The sequence below is a fragment of the Pelophylax lessonae genome (assembly GCF_965119305.1).
Source record: "Pelophylax lessonae genome assembly, chromosome: 2".
In the NCBI taxonomy this organism is placed as follows: domain Eukaryota; kingdom Metazoa; phylum Chordata; class Amphibia; order Anura; family Ranidae; genus Pelophylax; species Pelophylax lessonae.
The window spans coordinates 111,143,450-111,162,702 of record NC_138769.1 but is presented as its reverse complement, the minus strand read 5'-3'; the positions used below and the strand labels follow the sequence as shown (position 1 = coordinate 111,162,702).

Sequence of the window (19,253 nt, the reverse complement as noted above, 5' to 3'; positions counted from 1 at the left end):
AGATGCTTAGGCGCGTCCTAGTGGCCGATTCGGCCTCGCCGGCGACCCTGGATATGGTGGATCAAATCCACCAGGGTGTCATGTATCTGTGTGATGCGGACTTGGACTTAGTCCCGTTGGCTGCACGTGTACACAGCGTGGCGGTGTTGTCTCGCCGCCTGGTTTGGTTGAAGTGCTGGTCGGTGGACCAATCTTCACGTAAGACCTTAGCCAATCTGCCTTATGATGGGTCTCGCCTTTTTGGGGAGTCCTTGGATGTGTTGATTAAGGGGATCACCGGAGGTAAGAGCACTCTCTTGCCCCATTTCCCCAAGGCTAAGGGGGCTTCTGGGAAGAAGCATGCTAATTTTCGGCCCCCTCAGGGGTCCTTTCGTGCCTTTTGTTAGCACTACAAGGGCAAACCGTTCAAGGGACAAGGCTCTCAAAAGAAGCCCTGGTCTGGTAAACAGAAGTCCGGTCAGTCCGGACCCGCTGCCCATAACAGTGCGGCCTGAAGGGGCGCCCTCACCCAGTTTTGGGGTGGGGGGACGCTTGCTCGGTTTTCTTCAACCCTGGTTGGCCCGCGTGCGGGACATGTGGGTTCAGGAGATCGTTCGATCTGGTTACAAGATCGAGTTTCTCTCTCGGCCGGAGAGCAGATTTTTTCCCTCAAATCTTCAACTGTCTCCAGAGCGTTTACGGGACCTGCACCTGGCGGTGCGAGACCTGAGGGCTCAGGGAGTGGTGGTTCCGGTGCCTCATCGGGACAGATTTCGGGGGTTTTATTCCAATCTGTTCACCGTGCCCAGGAAGGAGGGCAAGGTTCGTCCAATTCTGGACTTGAAGGCTCTAAACCGCTCTGTGCGGGTTCGCAAGTTCCGCATGGAATCCCTGCGGTCGGTGGTGGGTGCCCTGGTTCCAGGGGAATTCATGGCCTCCATCGATTTGAAGGATGCGTATCTTCACATCCCCATTTTCGAGGGTCACCAGAGGTACCTTCGATTCGCCATTGCGGAGGATCACTACCAGTTCGTGGCGTTACCTTTTGGTCTCGCCTCGGCTCTGCGGGTTTTCACCAAGGTGCTTGCACCGGTTCTGGCATTATTGAGAGCCCAGGGCATCTCTGTCCTGGGGTATCTGGACGACATTCTGGTTCGGTCTGCGACCAGCCAGGGTCTGGAGAAGGACCTGTCTGTCACGCTGCAAACTCTGCAGGAGTTTGGTTGGACGATAAATTTTCCAAAGTCGACACTGAGTCCGTCGGTTCGTCTTCCCTACCTGGGAATGATCCTGGACTCGGTTCAGGCGAAGGTCTTCCTGCCGGAAGACAAACTCGGAACTCTTCAGGAGGAAGTCAGGTCCCTCAGGGACTTTCCGCACTCGTCTCTGCGGACGTGCATGAGATGTCTGGGATTGATGGTCTCGGCCTTCGAGGCGATTCCCTTCGCCCAGTTTCACACGCGGGGTCTCCAAGCGGAGATCCTGTCCAGGTGGGACGGGCGACCTCAATCTCTGGATCTTCAAATCTCGTTGGGCCATCGCACCAGAAGGGACCTTCTGTGGTGGCTCCAGTCCCCAATGGTGTCGGGGGGCAAGTCTTTTCGTCCTATCTCGTGGACGGTGATCACCACGGATGCCAGCCTGTCGGGCTGGGGTGGTGTTCTGGGCGTTCTGTCCGCTCAGGGAACTTGGTCGGAGGGGGAGTCCTCCCTTCCGATCAACATTCTGGAATTGCGTGCGATAAATCTCTGTCTTCATCGTTGGACGGACCGGCTGCAGGGCTGCCCGGTTCGGGTGCAGACGGACAATGCCACGGCGGTGGCCTACATCAACCACCAAGGGGGCACCAGGAGTGCCCGAGCGGCCCGAGAAGTGGCCGACATTCTGTCCTGGGCCGAGACTCATGTCCTGGCGATAACGGCGGTTCACATTCCGGGGGTGGAGAACTGGCAGGCGGACTATCTGAGTCGCCAGACCCTGGATCAGGGGGAATGGTCTCTCCACCCGGCTGTCTTCCAGATGTTGTGCGCGAAGTGGGGTCTTCCAGATGTGGACCTGTTCGCGTCTCGTCTCAACAACAAGGTGAGAAGGTTCGTGGCAAGGACGCGCGGCCCTCGGGCAGACGCGTCGGACGCGTTAGTGGCCCCGTGGCATCAGTACAAGCTGATGTACGTGTTTCCACCGATTCAGTTGCTGTCCAGGTTCCTTCGCAGGTTACACTCGGAACGCAGCACGGTGATTCTTGTGGCGCCGTATTGGTCACGCCGGTCCTGGTACGCAGACCTCGTGAATCTGGCGGTCGACGCCCCGTGGCGTCTGCCTCTTCGAGACGATCTCCTGTCTCAAGGGCCGATATACCATCCTGCTTTACAGTCGCTGGCTTTGACGGCCTGGCTGTTGAGACCGAGGTCCTGAAGGAGAGGGGTCTCTCCCCTGAGGTCGTTCTTACCTTGATTAACGCGAGGAAGTCTTCCTCGGGGAAGGTTTACTACCGTACTTGGAAGGCCTATTTTGCCTGGTGTGAGTCCAGGGGGTTTTCACCCCGCACGTACTCGGTTTCCCGAGTGTTGTCCTTCCTTCAAACAGGTGTCGATCAGCGTTTGGCGCTGGCTACGATAAAGGGTCAGGTGTCTGCGCTGGCCGTTCTTTTTCAACGTCCCGTGGCTTCCAACTCCTTGGTTGGCACTTTTGTTCAGGGAGTGCGGCATCTGGTTCCTCCTAGGAGGGATCCTCTGCCCCCTTGGGACTTGAATCTCGTTCTATCTGTGTTACAACGTGCTCCTTTTGAACAGATCAGGGAGATCTCGTTGTTATGTTGTCCAAAAAGGTCGCCTTTTTGGTTGCGATCACTTCGGCTCGCAGAGTGTCGGAGCTGGCGGCTTTGTCCTGCAAGTCTCCGTATCTGGTTATTCACTTGGATAAGGTGGTCTTGCGACCTAATCCTTCTTTTCTTCCGAAGCGAGTTTCGGAATTCCATCTCAATGAGGATATTGTCATGGCCTTCGCTGTGCGCGAAGCCTAAACATCCGAAAGAGGTGATACTACATCCTTTGGATGTTGTTCGGGCGATAAGGGTTTACCTTAAATCGACTGAGTCTTTTCGAAAGACGGATTCCTTGTTTGTTCTTCCAGAGGGTCCTCGGAAGGGCATGGCGGCGTTGGCCTCTACCATCGCCAAATGGATCAGGCAGACCATTGAACAGGCCTATGCTTTGCAGGGGAAGGTTCCCCCTGTGCCTGTGAAGGCGCACTCTACTAGATCTCTGAGTACGTCTTGGGCCTGTCGTCATGGGGCTTCTGTAGCCCAGGTGTGTAAGGCGGCGACCTGGTCGACCGTACACACTTTCACAAAATTCTACAAGGTAGATGTTCAGGCATCGGCGGATGCTTCCTTTGGCCGCAAGGTTCTTAGTGCGGCTGTTCCCTAGGATCACCTGTTGGGATCCCTGGCTGTTGGGATATGTCTTTTATCCCCTGGTTATTTGTTTTTCCTGGGTTGTTGCTCCTGTTGAGCAAGTTTTTTCCTTTTGCCCAGCTGGTTTCCTTCCTTTGGTAAGGTTCCTTTCTTTGATGCGGAGACTGCGTTGCCTTACGGCGCGGATGCGTTTCCCACCCCTCATGTTTGCACTGCTTTGGGACGTCCCCATTGTGACGAATATGAAGAGGCGGCGACTGTCGGAGGACGTAAGAGAAAACGGAATTTTTGTAAAATCTTACCTGTAAAATTCCTTTCTCTGAGTCCTCCGACAGTCGCCGCCCCCGCCCCTCTTTTGGGGTTTTGGTTATATACTCTACTGCTATTCCACTGAAACTGAGATATGGTTGCAGGAAGTAGGAGGGTATTGACTGAGGGGACCACCCCTTGAGGGTGGGATATGTTAAAAGCTTTAATGTTAACATATTCTGTTGCCTAGCTACTCCTTCGGAGCAAAGTCTAATACCCCCATTGTGACGAATATGAAGAGGCGGCGACTGTCGGAGGACTCAGAGAAAGGAATTTTACAGGTAAGATTTTACAAAAATTCCGTTTTATTGCATGTGAATTCCAAGGCCCTGAAATCCTTGCAGTTTCCTCTATTTATCCCACATGGGACATTATGTGGAATTTCAGTGACCGCTGTGTGAGGACGCTCCTAAGAACAGTGCAGCCACTGACACACTTATTGCCGAAATGTTACATTTACTAGTATGCAGTGAGTGTTAATGTGTGGGTGGAGTAGAGATGTGAAATTTCCAGAAATTTTGAATCCATGAAAAAAAACATGTTTTCCCCAGAAAAAAAAAAAATTTTTTCAAATATTGAAAAAAAAAAAAAAATTCAGTGTGGAGTATTATGCTTGAAATAAAAGTACAGCCTAATCAGTGAATAAACAAACCGGATTTTTTAAAACCTTTTTTTTTTATTACAAGGGAATAACAAGGACTGTATATTTCAACTATACATAAGAACAGGTAAACCCATCCCCCCTTCCCTCAAAATAGCTAAAAACCTTCCAGCCAATATGCATTTTCAGTTATTGACACTACTGATCTAGAAGCACATGTTGCTCTTGCAAGAGCTTGATCAGTGTTCTCCTGAATTTTAGGTGTCATTTTATCTCTAAATGAAGGGAGTGTGTATTTTTAGGAGGCTGTGGTTTGTAACACTTTTTTCCTTGAAGATGCTGCTGGTGAAGAAACACTTTGTGATGATCCAGAAGCAGCAGAAAAAGTGTTTCTGGAATGAGAACTTTGGAGGGAAAAGTTACTTGCACTTTCATTCTGGTCCTCATCATTTCATTCCAGGCTGTAATGCTGCTGCCTGTAGTCAGTGCAGTGAGTGCACACAGTGCTGCTCAGAGTGCTGGATGGGGGTCTCAGGTTTAAGGGTGGTCTCTGGTCTGACTCTGAACTGAAGTTGTTGAACAGGATGGGCTGGGCGGGCCTCAGCGGCCTATATGCACGCACACAGTCCTGGATGGATGGCGGAATCGGATGCCAGTGGTGACTGGTGAGTGGTCTGAGGGGACTCAGGGAGGCAGTAATAGCTGGCCTGGCTGTTAACTCACAGTGGGTGCTCTGCTCTGGATGTGGTGCTGGCCGGGTGCCAGTGCCGTGTGATGAGTCGGGCCTGGCGCGTCTGGCTGTAGTGCTGCAGCTGCAGTGCTCTGGTGAGGTCAGATGACTGGTCCCGAGTCGACTCTCTTGTAGTAGTCCACTCCTCACGTCGGACGTCACGGGGCACGCCACGACAGACGCCACACAGGCGGAGCTCCGTGAAAACCGGAAGTTTGGTAAACGTCCCTGCCTCACATTCTCGTTTAGTTTTCGTTAGTTAACGAAAACGGATTTGATTTTCGTCATAGTTGTCATTTGACGAAAATGTGCTATACTTTGTGTCTCGTTTTTGTCAGTTGAAAAATGCCGGTGACGAAAACGTTTTCGTTAACGAAATTAACACTGCTGTAAACTCCATTGGCTATAATGTCATTGCACATATTACCTGAATATATTAGCAACATTAAATATTAGGGAAAAATATAAGAAAAGCCTTTTTCTTAATTGTTTAGTTTTCAGCAGCTTAGTAGATGCTCCTTACTTATGCGTATGCATGCAATACATGTTTAAACTTTAATGTGCTATTATTACATGCTCTGGGTGGAATTGTGTTGCCGATATAGAAATGGCCAAAGAGGAGTGTTAATTTTGATGATGTCAATTTTTTATTTAGTTTTAGTTATAGTCTTATGACTAAAATGCCATTTTAGTCGTATTTTAGTCACCTGAATTGTTTTAGTTGTGTTTTAGTCGACTAAAATTGTGTTAATTTAGTCAACGAAAACATTTTAGTCGGTTTTAGTCGACGAAATTAACACTGCTGGCACAAAAGTGGAAATGTCCAATATGGGCCCAAAGTGTCAATATTTTGTGTGGCCACCATTATTTTCTAGCACTGCCTTTACCCTCTTGGGCATGCAGTTCACCAGAGCTTCACAGGTTGCCACTAGAGTCCTTTTCCACTCCTCCATGATGACATCATGGAGCTGGTGGATGTTAGAGACCTTGGGCTCCTCCACCTTCCATTAAAGGATGCCCCACAGATGCTCAATAGGGTTTAGGTCTGGAGACATGCTTGGCCAGTCCATCACCTTTACCCTCAGCTTCTTTAGCAAGGCAGTGGTCATCTTGGAGTTGTGTTTGGGGTCGTTTATCATAGTGGAATACTGCCCTGCAGCTCAGTCTCTGAAGGGAGAGGATCATGCTCTGCTTTAGTATGTCACAGTACATGTTGGCATTCATGGTCCTTAGCAAACTGTTTGCGGGCTTTCTTGTGCATCATCTTTAGAAGAGGCTTCCTTCTGGGACGACAGCCATGCAGACCAATTTGATGCAGTGTGCGGCGCATGGTCTGAGCACTGACAGGCTGACAAGCCACCGCTCTGCAGCAATGCTGGCAGCACTGATACGTCTATTTCCCAAAGACAACCTCTGGATATGAACACGTGCACTCAACCTCTTTGGTTGACCATGGTGAGGCCTGTCATGAGTGGAACCTGTCCTGTTAAACCACTGTATGATCTTGGCCATCTTGCTGCAGCTCAGTTTCAGGGTCTTGGCAATCTTCTTATGGCCTAGGCCATCTTTATGTAGAGCAACAATTCTTTTTTTCAGATCCTCAGAGAGTTCTTTACCATGAGATGCCATGTTGAACTTCCAGTGACCAGTATGATAGAGTGAGAGCGATAACACCAAATTTAACATACCTGCTCCCCATTCACACCTGAGACCTTGTAACACTAACAAGTCACATGACACCAGGGAGGGAAAATGGCTAATTGGGCCTAATTTGCACATGTTCACTTAGGGGTGTACTCACTTTTGTTGCCAGCAGTTTAGATATTAATGGCTGTGTGTTGAGTTATTTCGAGGGGACTGCAAATTTACACTTTAAGGCTTCTTTCACACGGCCGCTCCGGATTTCTAATCCGCTGCGGGACTTTTTTTTTTTTCACGGAGCGGATGACATTTGTGTCATCCGCTCCGTATGCACGCATATCATCCCATCCTTTTGCGGATGATATGCGGACATAATGTAAGTCTATGGCATTGCGGATGTCAGCGGCTGACACCGCTGACATCCGATTTTCCTTCCTTTCCGTTTTTTGAACGGAGGAAAAATAGGGTTCTGTTCCGTTCCAAAAAATGGAACAGAACTGAAAGGAAGAAAATCGGATGTCAGCGGATGGTATTCCGCTAACATCCGCAGTGCCATTGACTTACATTATGTCCGCAAATCATCCGCAAAAAAATAGGATGATTTGCGGACAAGCGGAGCGGCCGTGTGAAAGGGCCCTTATACAAGCTGTACACTCACTACTTTACATTGTAGCAAAGTGTCATTTCTTCAGCGTTGTCACATGAAAAGATATAATAAAATATTGAGGGGTGTACTCACTTTTGTGATATACTGTATATCTGCTTTTGTAAGAAATCAACCTCATACTTCTATGCTATGCCAGCTGGAGTTAGTGTACAAGCGTTAATGTCAAAGCAGTCTGCAAAGTGTCCACTTGGGGTCAGTACTTTACTAAATAACCAAAATGATGGCATTCATTCAGAATATAGGAATGAAAAAAAAAATCTGTAACATGTCATATCTTCTTTTTATTGAGCAAAGTGGACCTGTATTCATTTAAAACTCAATTCCAGCCAAAATATTACCTTTATTTTAGACACAATTAAATGGATTTCTTTTTTTAAATGCAAGTAGTGTAAGTAATTGAATTTTAACTGATATAAGCTCCTTGCAATTCATGTACTGCAGAGCTGGAGTGTGAGAGAAGGAAGCTGTAAAGAAGCCAGTCAGTTCATATACTGACAAGACGCATGGTGATAAAAGGAGAAAGCAGAGTGACAGAGAGATGAGTTGACCACTGTGCTACTTCTCCTATCCCTGTCCAGTCACAGCCCAAGGTGCATCCAGGATGACCTAGGCACAGAGAAAGAGGGTTGAATAATTCTGGCCAGCAGAGTGAGGACATCTATTGGCAGAAATTGTACTGCTGGGGATATCTCTGGTTTGAAGGTGATTATTACAACAAAAGCTAATATTTTTATCTTTTAACCACTTAAGCCCCAGAGGATTTGGCTGCTCAATGACCAGGCCACTTTTTTCAACTTGGCACTGCGCGAATTTACCTGACCATTGCGCGGTCAAGCAATGCTGTACCAAAACAAAATTTATGTCCTTTTTTTCCCACAAGCAGAGCTTTCTTTTGGGGGTATTTGATCACCTCTGCGTTAGTTTAACTGACAATTGCACGGTCGTGCAACCCTTTACCCAAATAAAATTGATGTCCCTTTTTTTCCACAAATAGAGCTTTCTTTTTGTGGTATTTGATCACCTGTGCGATTTTTATTTTTTGCGCTATGAATAAAAAAAGAGCGACAATTTTGAAAAAAAAAACAATATTTTTCACATTCTGCTATATGATATTCTCAAAAAAAAATGTAAAAATCAAGAATTTTTAACATTTTAGGCTAATTTGTTTTCTGCTACATTTTTTTGGTAAAAAAAAATCGCAATAAGCGTATTTTGATTGGTTTACGCAAAAGTTATTGCGTTTACTAACTACAGGAAAGATTTATGTCATTTTTTATTGTTTTTTTTGTTTTTTTTACTAGTAATGGCGGCGATCTGTGATTTTTTTATTTTTTTTATTGCGGGACTGTGACATTGCGGTGGACAGATCAGACCCCTAACTGACATTTTTGACACTTTTGGGGGTACCAGTGACATTACTACAGTAATCAGTGCTAAAAATATGCACTGTTACTGTAATAATGCAATTGGCAGGGAAGGGGTTAACCCTGTGGGTGATCAAGGGGTTAAGTGTGAGCCTAGGGGAGTGATTCTAACTGTGGGGGGGGGCGTGGCTTCTGAAATGACCATAAAGACATGTGATCCTATATAGAAGGATCACATGGGCTCTATGATCATTCCAGGGAGAAGAACGGTCAGCTATGTTTACAACAAGCAATTGGAGCCGCCTGACCCGTGCATCAGCTTCCCCGCTGCTGAGTGGGGGCAGAAATGTGCCGCCCCCTAGCTTCCTGCACGCGACCAACATAGGTCTACGTCGGTTTGCGCAGGAGATCCACCCTTCTGCAGTAAAAATGCGGCGGGTGGTCGGGAAGCGGTTAAAGGACAGAGAGAAGGCAAGGATTCTAAATAAATTCTTCTCCTCAGTCTTCACAAAAGAATTGGGGGGATACAGTAACCTAAACTGTAATGTTAATAACACATCACAGGAAGCACCCTCATGGTTAACAGAAGACAGACTCAGAACTAGACTTGGAAAACTTAACATGAATAAGTCACCGGGACCAAATGGCTTACACTCGAGGGTCCTTAAGGAACTCAGCCAGGTGATAGCCAGACCATTCCTAATTTTTATGGACAGTCTACTGGCGGGAATTGTACCAGCTGACTGGAGAAAAGCCAACGTGGTATCAATATTTAAAAAAGGGCCAAGATATATCCCTGGGAATTACAGGCCGGGTAGCCTAACATCAATAGTCTGCAAGCTATTGGAGGGCATGATAAGGGACTATATAGAAGATTCTAGTAATGAAAACGTTATCATTAGTAGAAATCAGCATGAATTTATGAAAAATCATTCTTGCCAGACCAATCTATTAACCTTCTATGAAGAAGTGAGCTGCTATCTAGATAAAGGAAGGCCTGTGAATGTGGTGTATCTGGATTTTATAAAGGCATTTGCTATAGTTCCAAATGTTTACTGTACAAACTAAGGTACGTAGGTATGGACCTACCTGGTATGAAAACTGGCTTCAGGGGCGAGTCCAAAGGGTGGTGATAAATGTGGAGTACTCGGAATGGTTTGGTGTGGAAAGTGGGGTCCCCCAAGGATCTGTCCTAGGACCAATCCTGTTTAATTTATTCATAAATGATCTAGAGGATGGAATAAACAGCTCAATCTCAGTATTTGCAGACTATACTAAACTAAGCAGGGCAATAACTTCTACACAGTATGTGGAAACCTTACAAGAAGACCTGAACAAAATCTAGGGGTAGGCAACTACATGGCAAATGAGGTTTAATGTTGGAAAATGTAAGGTAATACATTTGGGTGCCAGAAATGTAAATGCAAGTTACTCACTAGGGGGAGAACCTTTAGGGGAATCTAAGATGGAAATGACCTATGGGTCCTAGTAGATGGCATGCAATACCAAGCTGCTGCAAGCAAAGCCAACAGAATACTGGCATGTATAAAAAAGGGGATTCACTCCAGAGATAAAACTATAATTCTCCCACTCTACAAGACTCTGGTTTCGAGTATGCCGTCCAGTTCTAGGTACTGGTCCTCAGAAAGGATTTTCTGGACCTGGAAAGAGTCCAGAGAAAGGCAACAAAGCTAATAAAGGGAATGGAGGACTTCAGCTATATGGAAAGACTACAATAATTGAACTTATTCTCTCTGGAGAGGAGATGCTTGAGAGGGGATATGATATCAATGTAAAAATACCATACGACCTTAGCATAGGGAACAAACATTTTCAGTGAAAGGGAATATAAAAGGACACGCAGCCATTCACTTAAATTTAGAAGAGAAACGGGTTTAACCTTAAACTGCGTAAGGGGTTCTTTACCGTCAGAGCGGGAAAGAATGTGGAATTCTCTTCCACAAGCAGTGGTATCAGCAGGGAGCATTGATAGTTTCATAAAATGATTAGATGAGCACCTTAACAACCACAACAAACAGGGGTATACAATGTACTCTTGACAGCAAACACACACAGACACTCATCATAGGTTAAACTGGATGGACTTTGTGTCTTTTTTCAACCTCAACAACTATGTAACTCATGTAAAAATCTGTTCTGGCAAGGAGGAGGTGTTACAGCAATGATTACATCGTATCATCTCTTCTCTCTTTACAGGAAAAGGAAATACATTTCCCATGAACCTTTGGGAATTGCAGTGAATGTTGAAGGGTACACTAGGCCTGTACATGTTATATGTGAACTAGCCATAAATCACACCCCTCACACTGCTGGACACACACACTGATGACAGTATGATAAATGTAAAGCATGCATGTGCACAATGTGTAGTTAATTCAATGTAGTCTACTTTCATTAAATATTGAATTCTCCCTCCTCTAGGTTTTCTGTTACTGGCTGCAATTTTTTACATGTGTTCTCTCCTTCTCTAGCCACAACAACATATATACTAATTGCCCCTACGTGCTTTACTTAATTATTACCAAATTATAGACACAGGCCCATAATTATATATTATACAGACTGTATTCTGCTGTAATAACTGATGGGCACTGGTGAGGGGGCACTGGTAATGCTGAACTGAGGTACTGATCGCTCACTGTGGTTATTCGGGAAGGGGTTGGTTAACATGGCATGTACCATCCTTCCCCCCGCTCTCCATCCTGAACACCGGTAGCCACACCGATCTCCCACCCCAGCAGCAGCTACAGCTGGTGTTTGGGGGAAGAGGGAAAGCCAGCCAGCAGCTGCAGGGAGGTGGGCACGGGTCGGAGCCCAGTACAGGAGGTGCGGGAGCTTCATAGAGAGAAGGATAATGTGGCAGGTTTGGATTCGCCGGCACGGCACGAAGATCCCCTGCAGTAACTGAAGCCGTCCAGAGGTAAGTCGGCCAGCAGCGCTGCAGGGACGCACCCTGGGGCATCAGTGATCGAGGAGGATCAGTATGGGGTCGGAGCAGTGCGGGGAATGGGGAATAGCTGGCTCATAAGGCATCAGTGCTTGGGGAAGGGGAAGCAGAAGAAAGGAGGGTGGACATCTGGATGCATGGGTGGAGCAGTGAGGGGGAGAGGAAGATGCTGGGAAGTATCAGACGGCAGTGGCAGGTGGTCAAGGGGGAATGACAAGGTGGTGGGCTGAGAGAGGTTGAGGTGAGCGACAGTACAGTTTTCGACAGTGCCTGGTTAGATTGTATGTAGGAGGACTCCACCTCCATGGGCGGCACAGACCAGGGGGTCTGTGGGTCATGTCCTACCCAGTACACAAAGCAGGGACAAAAGTACAAGTCCCTGCTTGCTGGAGAGAACTACAAATGAGACGTGCCAAGACCGGTGGCTGGGGGAATAGAAGGAATTGCAGCCACTGGTCTTACAGGAAACAGGAAATTAAGGGGATTAACGTTTTCATTTGAAAATCAAGAGGCTATTACAGAGCAACTACTGAGGTACAGAGCAAATACTGACATATTCGGCAAAGATAGGATCTCAGCAAAAAGGACATCTAAAAAGGTTTTTGCCTGGAGTTTTCCTTTAAAATACCAAGCGCTGTAACCATAAATCCTTGTAGTAATGTGGCTGAATATATCATAAGTCTGAAGCGTCATCCGAAAAACCCAGAGCAGCCGTGGCAACACTAGGAGTAGTGGCCAAACCAATGAAAAAACAACAAACCCACAGCGCTCAGGAGTTGGTTATCTATGAACAATATGGAGGATCAAATGATTGCATCAAATGTCTATATAATGTATAAAGAAACTGCCATTGAAATACCAAAAAGTGTCACATTTATTACAAACTTTAAAAACATGTGAACCAGGACATGCAATTCAATAAGCCAAACTCACTGACAGTGACTGGAGATCAGCCGCTCCTCAATGTGCAGCCCATGTAAAAAAACAAACAACTCCCGGGTGTCCAAAACGGTGTGGAAGAGCTGGAGAAAGAGGATAACAGTGGCCGCATGGTCACAGATGCCAGGCCGGCAGGCAGGCGCACTGGAGATGAAACAGGTTGCGATGAAGCTGGAGGACCGAAGGAAGTCACAGAGGGCTGGGTTGGAAAGCAAGCCCTGGGGTTGCTGTGACACGTGTTTCATGCGTATGTGCTTTATCAAGTCCTGCCAGATCGGCATCTGCCAATCTGCAGCCACTGGTATTTTAATTTCAGTGGCAGTTTCTTTATACATTATATAGACATTTGGTGCAATCATTTGATCCTCCATGGATATTGTTAAATAATAACCAGCTCCTGAGCGCTGTGGGTTAGCGTTTATTTTTTTAAAAGTCCCTAAAGACCCCTATAGCACTGCCCAGCAGAGTGCAGGATCAATCAAGCTTCCCAGCTGCATTTACTTATAAAAATGTAATTTATAAAAATAAAAATGTAAGTATAATTTAAAGTAATATAAAGTAAAGTGTAAGACATTGAAGTATAATTAAAGGCAAAACTATTTTTTTAAGTTTTGGATAAAATGCAGAAGGATTAGTTTTTATTGCAGTCTATGCCCCTCGTAAGGAGATTAAGAGCCGGTTCACACTGCCGCGACCTCTAAGTCGCCTCATAAGGGGCGACTTGTTAGCGTGACTTTCAGCCTGACTTTAGCGCGATTTCAGCGCGACTTTGCGCGTATTCAGCGCGACTTGTATGATAGACGACTTTGTATTTGGCCAATCAGAATATGATGGATCTGGGTCATGCTGAATCACACAAAAAAAGTTCTTAAATATTGTCGTTTTTGATGAGCCAATTATTGAAAAAATTATTGAAAAAAGAAAATGAGATTTCTTTGGATTTAGTGTCGGGGGGGGGGGGGGGTCTAAAAAGTGTACCTGTGAAGTTTCAGCTCTGCAGCATGTTCAGAACCAGAAAAAAAGATAATTTTTCTTAGAATTTTTAGTAGCACAGGCATATGGCTCCGCTCCACCTGGGCGTTTTTGTTGCAGGCATTTATCGGGCCTTTTTTGGGCGTCTTTGGAGGCAGGCATGCAGTGAAATCTCTGAAATGGGGGAAAAGAAAACTGACAGTTAAAGCCCTCCCTTGTGCTATCCAAAATGGAAAAAAAAAGTTTTGCCTATGGTTCTACTTTACACTAAATAGAAAAATAGAAGCTTGCATGGAGCATATGGGATGCAGTATGCCCAGTACCAGGAGTTTGAGCAAAACAATGCCAACAATCAGTGATCCTGTATAGAGTTTATTCTAACAGCAGCTAGACCAGTAGTAAAGTGTTCACTTAATCTGTGAAGGATGTATTGATGACTCCTAATTTAAACATTGTTTATATTACCCCCACCCAAGCCAATATTTGACATACCAGCACAATTAAAACCACAAGGCATGTGTCTGGAGACATTGGTACGGTTAAACGTGATCTAAAACAATATTTAGAATGACATCACTGCAGAGGATTCTGGGAATTCCATTGACAGCACTATGTAATTGTCTGTCTGTCCAGACTGTCACCAAAGGCTCTTGGTTAAGTGAAGAATGCTTTTCAGATGTCTGCAGGATCCCTCATATGTAGTCTGTTGACAAGTGAATTTATGACTTGCAGTGAGGTTCATAGGCTTGTTTCATTGTACTGTGTCATGTAAATATGGAACTACTTTGCACCATTACTGCTACAGCTGACTAAAAGATCATTCCTTTAAATAAAAGTATAGCTGCTCTTATATGGCCAGGTTATTAAACTACGCCAAAGGCATTGGTTACAAACTTGTAATGTTTAGTAGCCAATATGCAAGCAAAATCAAGTTAGAAGTTATAGTTTACAGAGATTTGCTACAGTTTTTCGTCCTGTTACATGTAGAGGGATTTAGATGTTACTGAAGGCAAAATGTTTTCTTTAGGTTTGGACCTAGTGGTAAGGGGTTAGAACACTTGGCAGTTTTTATTGCTGTCTGTGCCACCATTGGGGAGATTCATCCTCTCTATTTGTCCTGTTTACCATTAGCATTGAAAGAAAACCCCAAATTTTGGGTTGTCCTCAGAAAAGTAATAGAGGGTAAATCTTCTAATGGGAAGGCTACTTCTGGTGGCCTTGGGGTCCCTAAGGAACTTCCTTAACCACTTGCCGACCGCCGCACGACTATTTACTGCGGCAGTCAGCCGCTCCTGGCCAAACCAGGAGCCTGTAGGGGGCGAGCGCGCGTTCACAGTGATCACAGTTCACAGTGATCCCCGCTCGTTCACAGTGATCCCCGCGCGTTTGTCTAGCGGCTCCGATGTCCGCCGGTCACTCACGATCTCCCGCAGGAGAGGGAGAAAGGCGGACGGCTGATGTAAACATAGCCGCCTGTCATTCTCCCTGTTGTGTTGTAAGTGCAGAGACTATACAATCCTGCTATGTAGGATCGTATGTCTCTGTGGTTACATCACAAGCCATGCCCCCCCACAGTTAGAATCATCCCCCTAGGGATACATTTAACCCACTGATCACCAATAAAGTTAACCCCTTCCCTGCCAGTGTCATTTTTACAGTAACGGTGCATATTTATAGCACTGATTACTGTAGTAATGTCACTGGTACTCCCAAAAGTGTCAAAAATGTCAGTCAGGGGTCCGATCTGTCTGCCGCAATGTCGCAGTCCCGCAAAAAAAATCGCAGATCGCCGCCATTACTAGTTAAAAAAAAAACAATAAAAATGACATAAATCTTTCCCGTAGTTAGTAAACGCAATAATTTCTGCGCAAACCAATCCAAAAACGCTTATTGCCATTTTTTATTTACCAAAAATATGTAGCAAAAAACAAATTGGCCTAAAACGTTAAAAAATTTAGATTTTTACATTTTTTTTTTTTTGAGAATTTCATATTAAAAAATGTGAAAAATATTATTTTTTCAGAATTGTCACTCTTTTTTTGTTAATAGCACAAAAAATAAAAATCGCACAGGTGATCAAATACAACCAAAAGAAAGCTCTGTTTGTGGGAAAAAAAGGACGTCAGTTTAGTTTGGGTACAGCGTCGCACGACCGCGTAATTGTCTGTTAAAGTCACGCAGTGCTGAATCGCAAAATAGGGCCTGTTCCTTGAGCAGCCAAATCCTCCGGGGCTTAAGTGGTTAACCACTTGCCGACTGCAATATGTATGTATGTATGTATGTATATATATATATATATATACTATATGTTGCAGTTTGCAAGTGGTTTACAGGAAGCTATCAGTCATAACACCGGTATTTTTTTTTTTTCAGCTTGTGAAAAATGAAAGCAGTCCAAGTGGCTCATTAGCCGCTGGAACGCTTTCAGAAGCAATAGGACCCCCGCTGGGCGCCAGTGTTGCTCGGGTTTACCGGTTTTACCGGCGAGCCTGAGAAACAATCTGATGATGCAGCCAGCTGGTCACAGAGGCGAACAGAGACCAGATCAACTCTGATCACCTCTATGGCTTTGAAGGAGCAGAGTGATGTCATAGTGCCAGAAATAAACACTTTTTTTTTTTTTGTAAGTGTCTTTTTGTAGTTCAGCATACGGTTTTTTTTATTCCTCAGTGAAAAGAAAAAAGTTGTTTTAGATTCTTTTTAACTTCTGTGATATTAGTGGGTAGGTCAGATGAACACCTTCTCCTTCTGCAGCTGCAGGCAAAGATACCATTTCTCTCTGTCTTGGTATTTTTAGGTGGTAGCGCAGCACTTATTTTGATTTATCAGATTAAATCAGTTTTTCAATTTTTGTAATTCACTGTGTCTGCGCAAGCATGTCATGACATGCTTATTGTACTTGTCCAGGCCCGTACCTGAACACGGGACCTCTGCAGTGTTTGGCAGTGACTCTTCTTGATGAGCCACCTGCGATTTTGGACAGCTGCTTGCCTGATTGCCTGAACCTTGAACTCTTTTCTCCTCCCATGAACTTCCTGATTTAGGCCATGTCTCTGTACTTTCTGTTTAACAGATTATTGTGCTCTCTCCACCCAATATCTCAGTCTTGTCACTCCTGCTGCAGTCGGTATTATCACTACACTCATTACCAACATTTGGCTTGTTCCTTGATTATGCTTCTGCTTGATCCCAACCTGCAAAAAATTGTTACCAACCTTTGGTTTATTTACTGACTATGCCTCTGCTTTATCCTTACCTGCTATATCTGCTACTGGACCTTGCTCACTTGCTTGCTCACTTCCTGGTGGGGAGATCCTGAGGACCATGACTTGGTACGAACACACAGCAAACCCATCTCCACAATTAGGAGCTCTGGTGAACATCCGTTAGTACTTAGACCCCACACCTTAGGTGAGCCCACGTCACCTGCCAGGGGGACCTGCTTGTTCACTTATCCAGTGGGAGCCTCTCTACTTCTATAGCTACTGGTCTCTGAGCCTGACCCCTGATCGTGACAGTATGCCTTGGAATAGTGCCTGGTCAACAGCTTCTGGTATTGTAGGCTTCAGTAATTTAGCAACTGCACTGGCAATTTTTATATGAGTTGGATCCCTTTCATCTTTGGAGAAGTAGAAAGATGCTTTGTTACCAGTGGAGAACAGTCAGCAGTCCTCTTTGCCTGCCCAGCAAAAGTTTTGGTCTATCCAGAGAAAATGGGGTGTGCAGCGGGTGGTAATGCAGTCCTAAGGGGGTTCTTGCGCGATTTGGTAGACTGGTTTTATTTTGGCTTAGCGGAAGCTCTTGTTCTTAGTGTCCCCTACATGTGGCGCCAGACACAGAGGTCATTGGCTATGTTTGATAAAGGCTCTTAGGTCTAGGAAATAAACAGTCTTTGTTGCCAGCAGCAATCAGTTATAAATAGTTCTCCTTTCAGTGAATTCTTAAGCATGAGACTACTTTGGTACACAGTTTCCTAGTGAACAACTAAAAAAACGTTTTGTATGACTTATTTCCTTTTCCAGGGACACAAAGTAAATCATATTCCGCTAGTAGAAGCATCTCAACAATAACATCGCTAAAAATTGTAAAAGATGAGACTGTGTTTGTTAGCAGAGGAAAGGGCGGTAAAAGTCTTAGGATTGCTCTGGTTATCTTCTGATTAGACCACCCACGTTTGTTGTTTCTGAGTTAATGTCCTGTTGTGATAGAATTAAAGTACAAACAAGACCAAATAAAACTTGAACAAATCATTGCTTTTGCGTGTTGTGTTTTATCGAACATCATGTTTCCCTGCTTGGAAGAAGAGTATGTGCAGTATGCTGGTTGTATCGGCCAATCAAAAGGCATTATTCAGGAAAATAAATTAGGATTGTTATTGCCTGCATGACAAACATGTTACTTTTTATCTTTTTGATCTATCCGGCCAATGTCATTACTATTGGGCTGCATTCATGTTTTAAGCTTTGCACAACGATTTACAGTATGTACCGCTTTTCACTATCTTCTGATCTGTGATCTCAGGGGACTGCACAATGCAGTATGTCCGGTGATAACAACATCTTTTCCATCAAAGTTACATATTTCATGACTTTAGCTTGTGTGTGTACGGATTTTTATTTGTATCCTCTTCCAAACTGCTGTCAGATCAGTGAACTTCTTGCTTTGTCAAAGAGTGTAAGACTTGATATCTCCCTGGATATAATGTCAAAATGTATTAGTTGGCAAGCCACAAGTCTTGCTAGTTTACCTTCTTTAACCTCAGACTGGCATAACCGTTCATCTGCAGCTAATCCTTTTTGATCGGCACCATCACATCACTTTTTATATAATTTCAAAAGAAAATTCTACCAAAGTTTTAAAAAAAAAAAAAAAATAGCATAACCCACTTGCCTTTAAAGATGCACACAACCAATCAGGACTCGACAAGTCAGTTTAATCTGAAAATTTATTTATTTGGCTTGGAACGTTCATTGCATTTACTTAAATTTTCTTAAGGAAGTTATTTTTTATTTTTTTGCCTAGGTATCTTATCTACTTGAGGGGGGCTCAATGGAACATGAAGATTTTTGTGGACATGTTGGCAGACTGGACCCAGGAGACTTGCAGGTAAACTTTTATACTGTATTTTCTGGCGTATAAGACTACTTTTGAACCTCAAAAAAATCCCCCAAAAATGGGGGGTCGTCTTATACGCCGAGTATAATATCTCCAAGGTAACCTAAGTATAAGTATTACCGGTAGATCATGTAATAGGGGGGGTCGTCTTATACGCCCAGTCTTCTTGTACGCCGGAAAATACGGTATATAAATATTTCATACACAAACAAGAATTTCTGTATTGTGAAAAAATATATAGTGAGGGGAGAAATAAGTATTTGATCCCCTATCAATCAGCAAGATTTCTGGCTCCCAGGTGTCTTCTATACAGGTAATGAGCTGAGATTAGAGCACTCTCCTAAAGGGGGTACTCCTAAATCTCAGCTTGTTACCTGTATAAAATACACCTGTCAACAGAAGCAATCAATCAGATTCCAATCTCTCCACCATGGCCAAGACCAAAGAGCTGTCCAAGGATGTCAGGGACAAGATTGTAGACCTATACAAAGCTGGAATGGGCTACAAGGCTATCGCTAAGCAGCTTGGTGAGAGGGTGACAACAGTTGGTGCG

General features: G+C 44.8%; 1 protein-coding gene across 1 annotated transcript in view; it reads left to right on the top strand.

Annotated features, from left to right (window-relative positions):
• The window catches only part of PIR (pirin), an 84,425-nt gene that overhangs the window by 20,594 nt on the left and 44,578 nt on the right, over window positions 1-19,253 (top strand). The window contains exon 3 of the mRNA XM_082248484.1: window positions 18,608-18,691. Coding sequence (XP_082104610.1) covers window positions 18,608-18,691 — 84 coding nt within the window. The remainder of the gene's footprint in view (window positions 1-18,607; window positions 18,692-19,253) is intronic.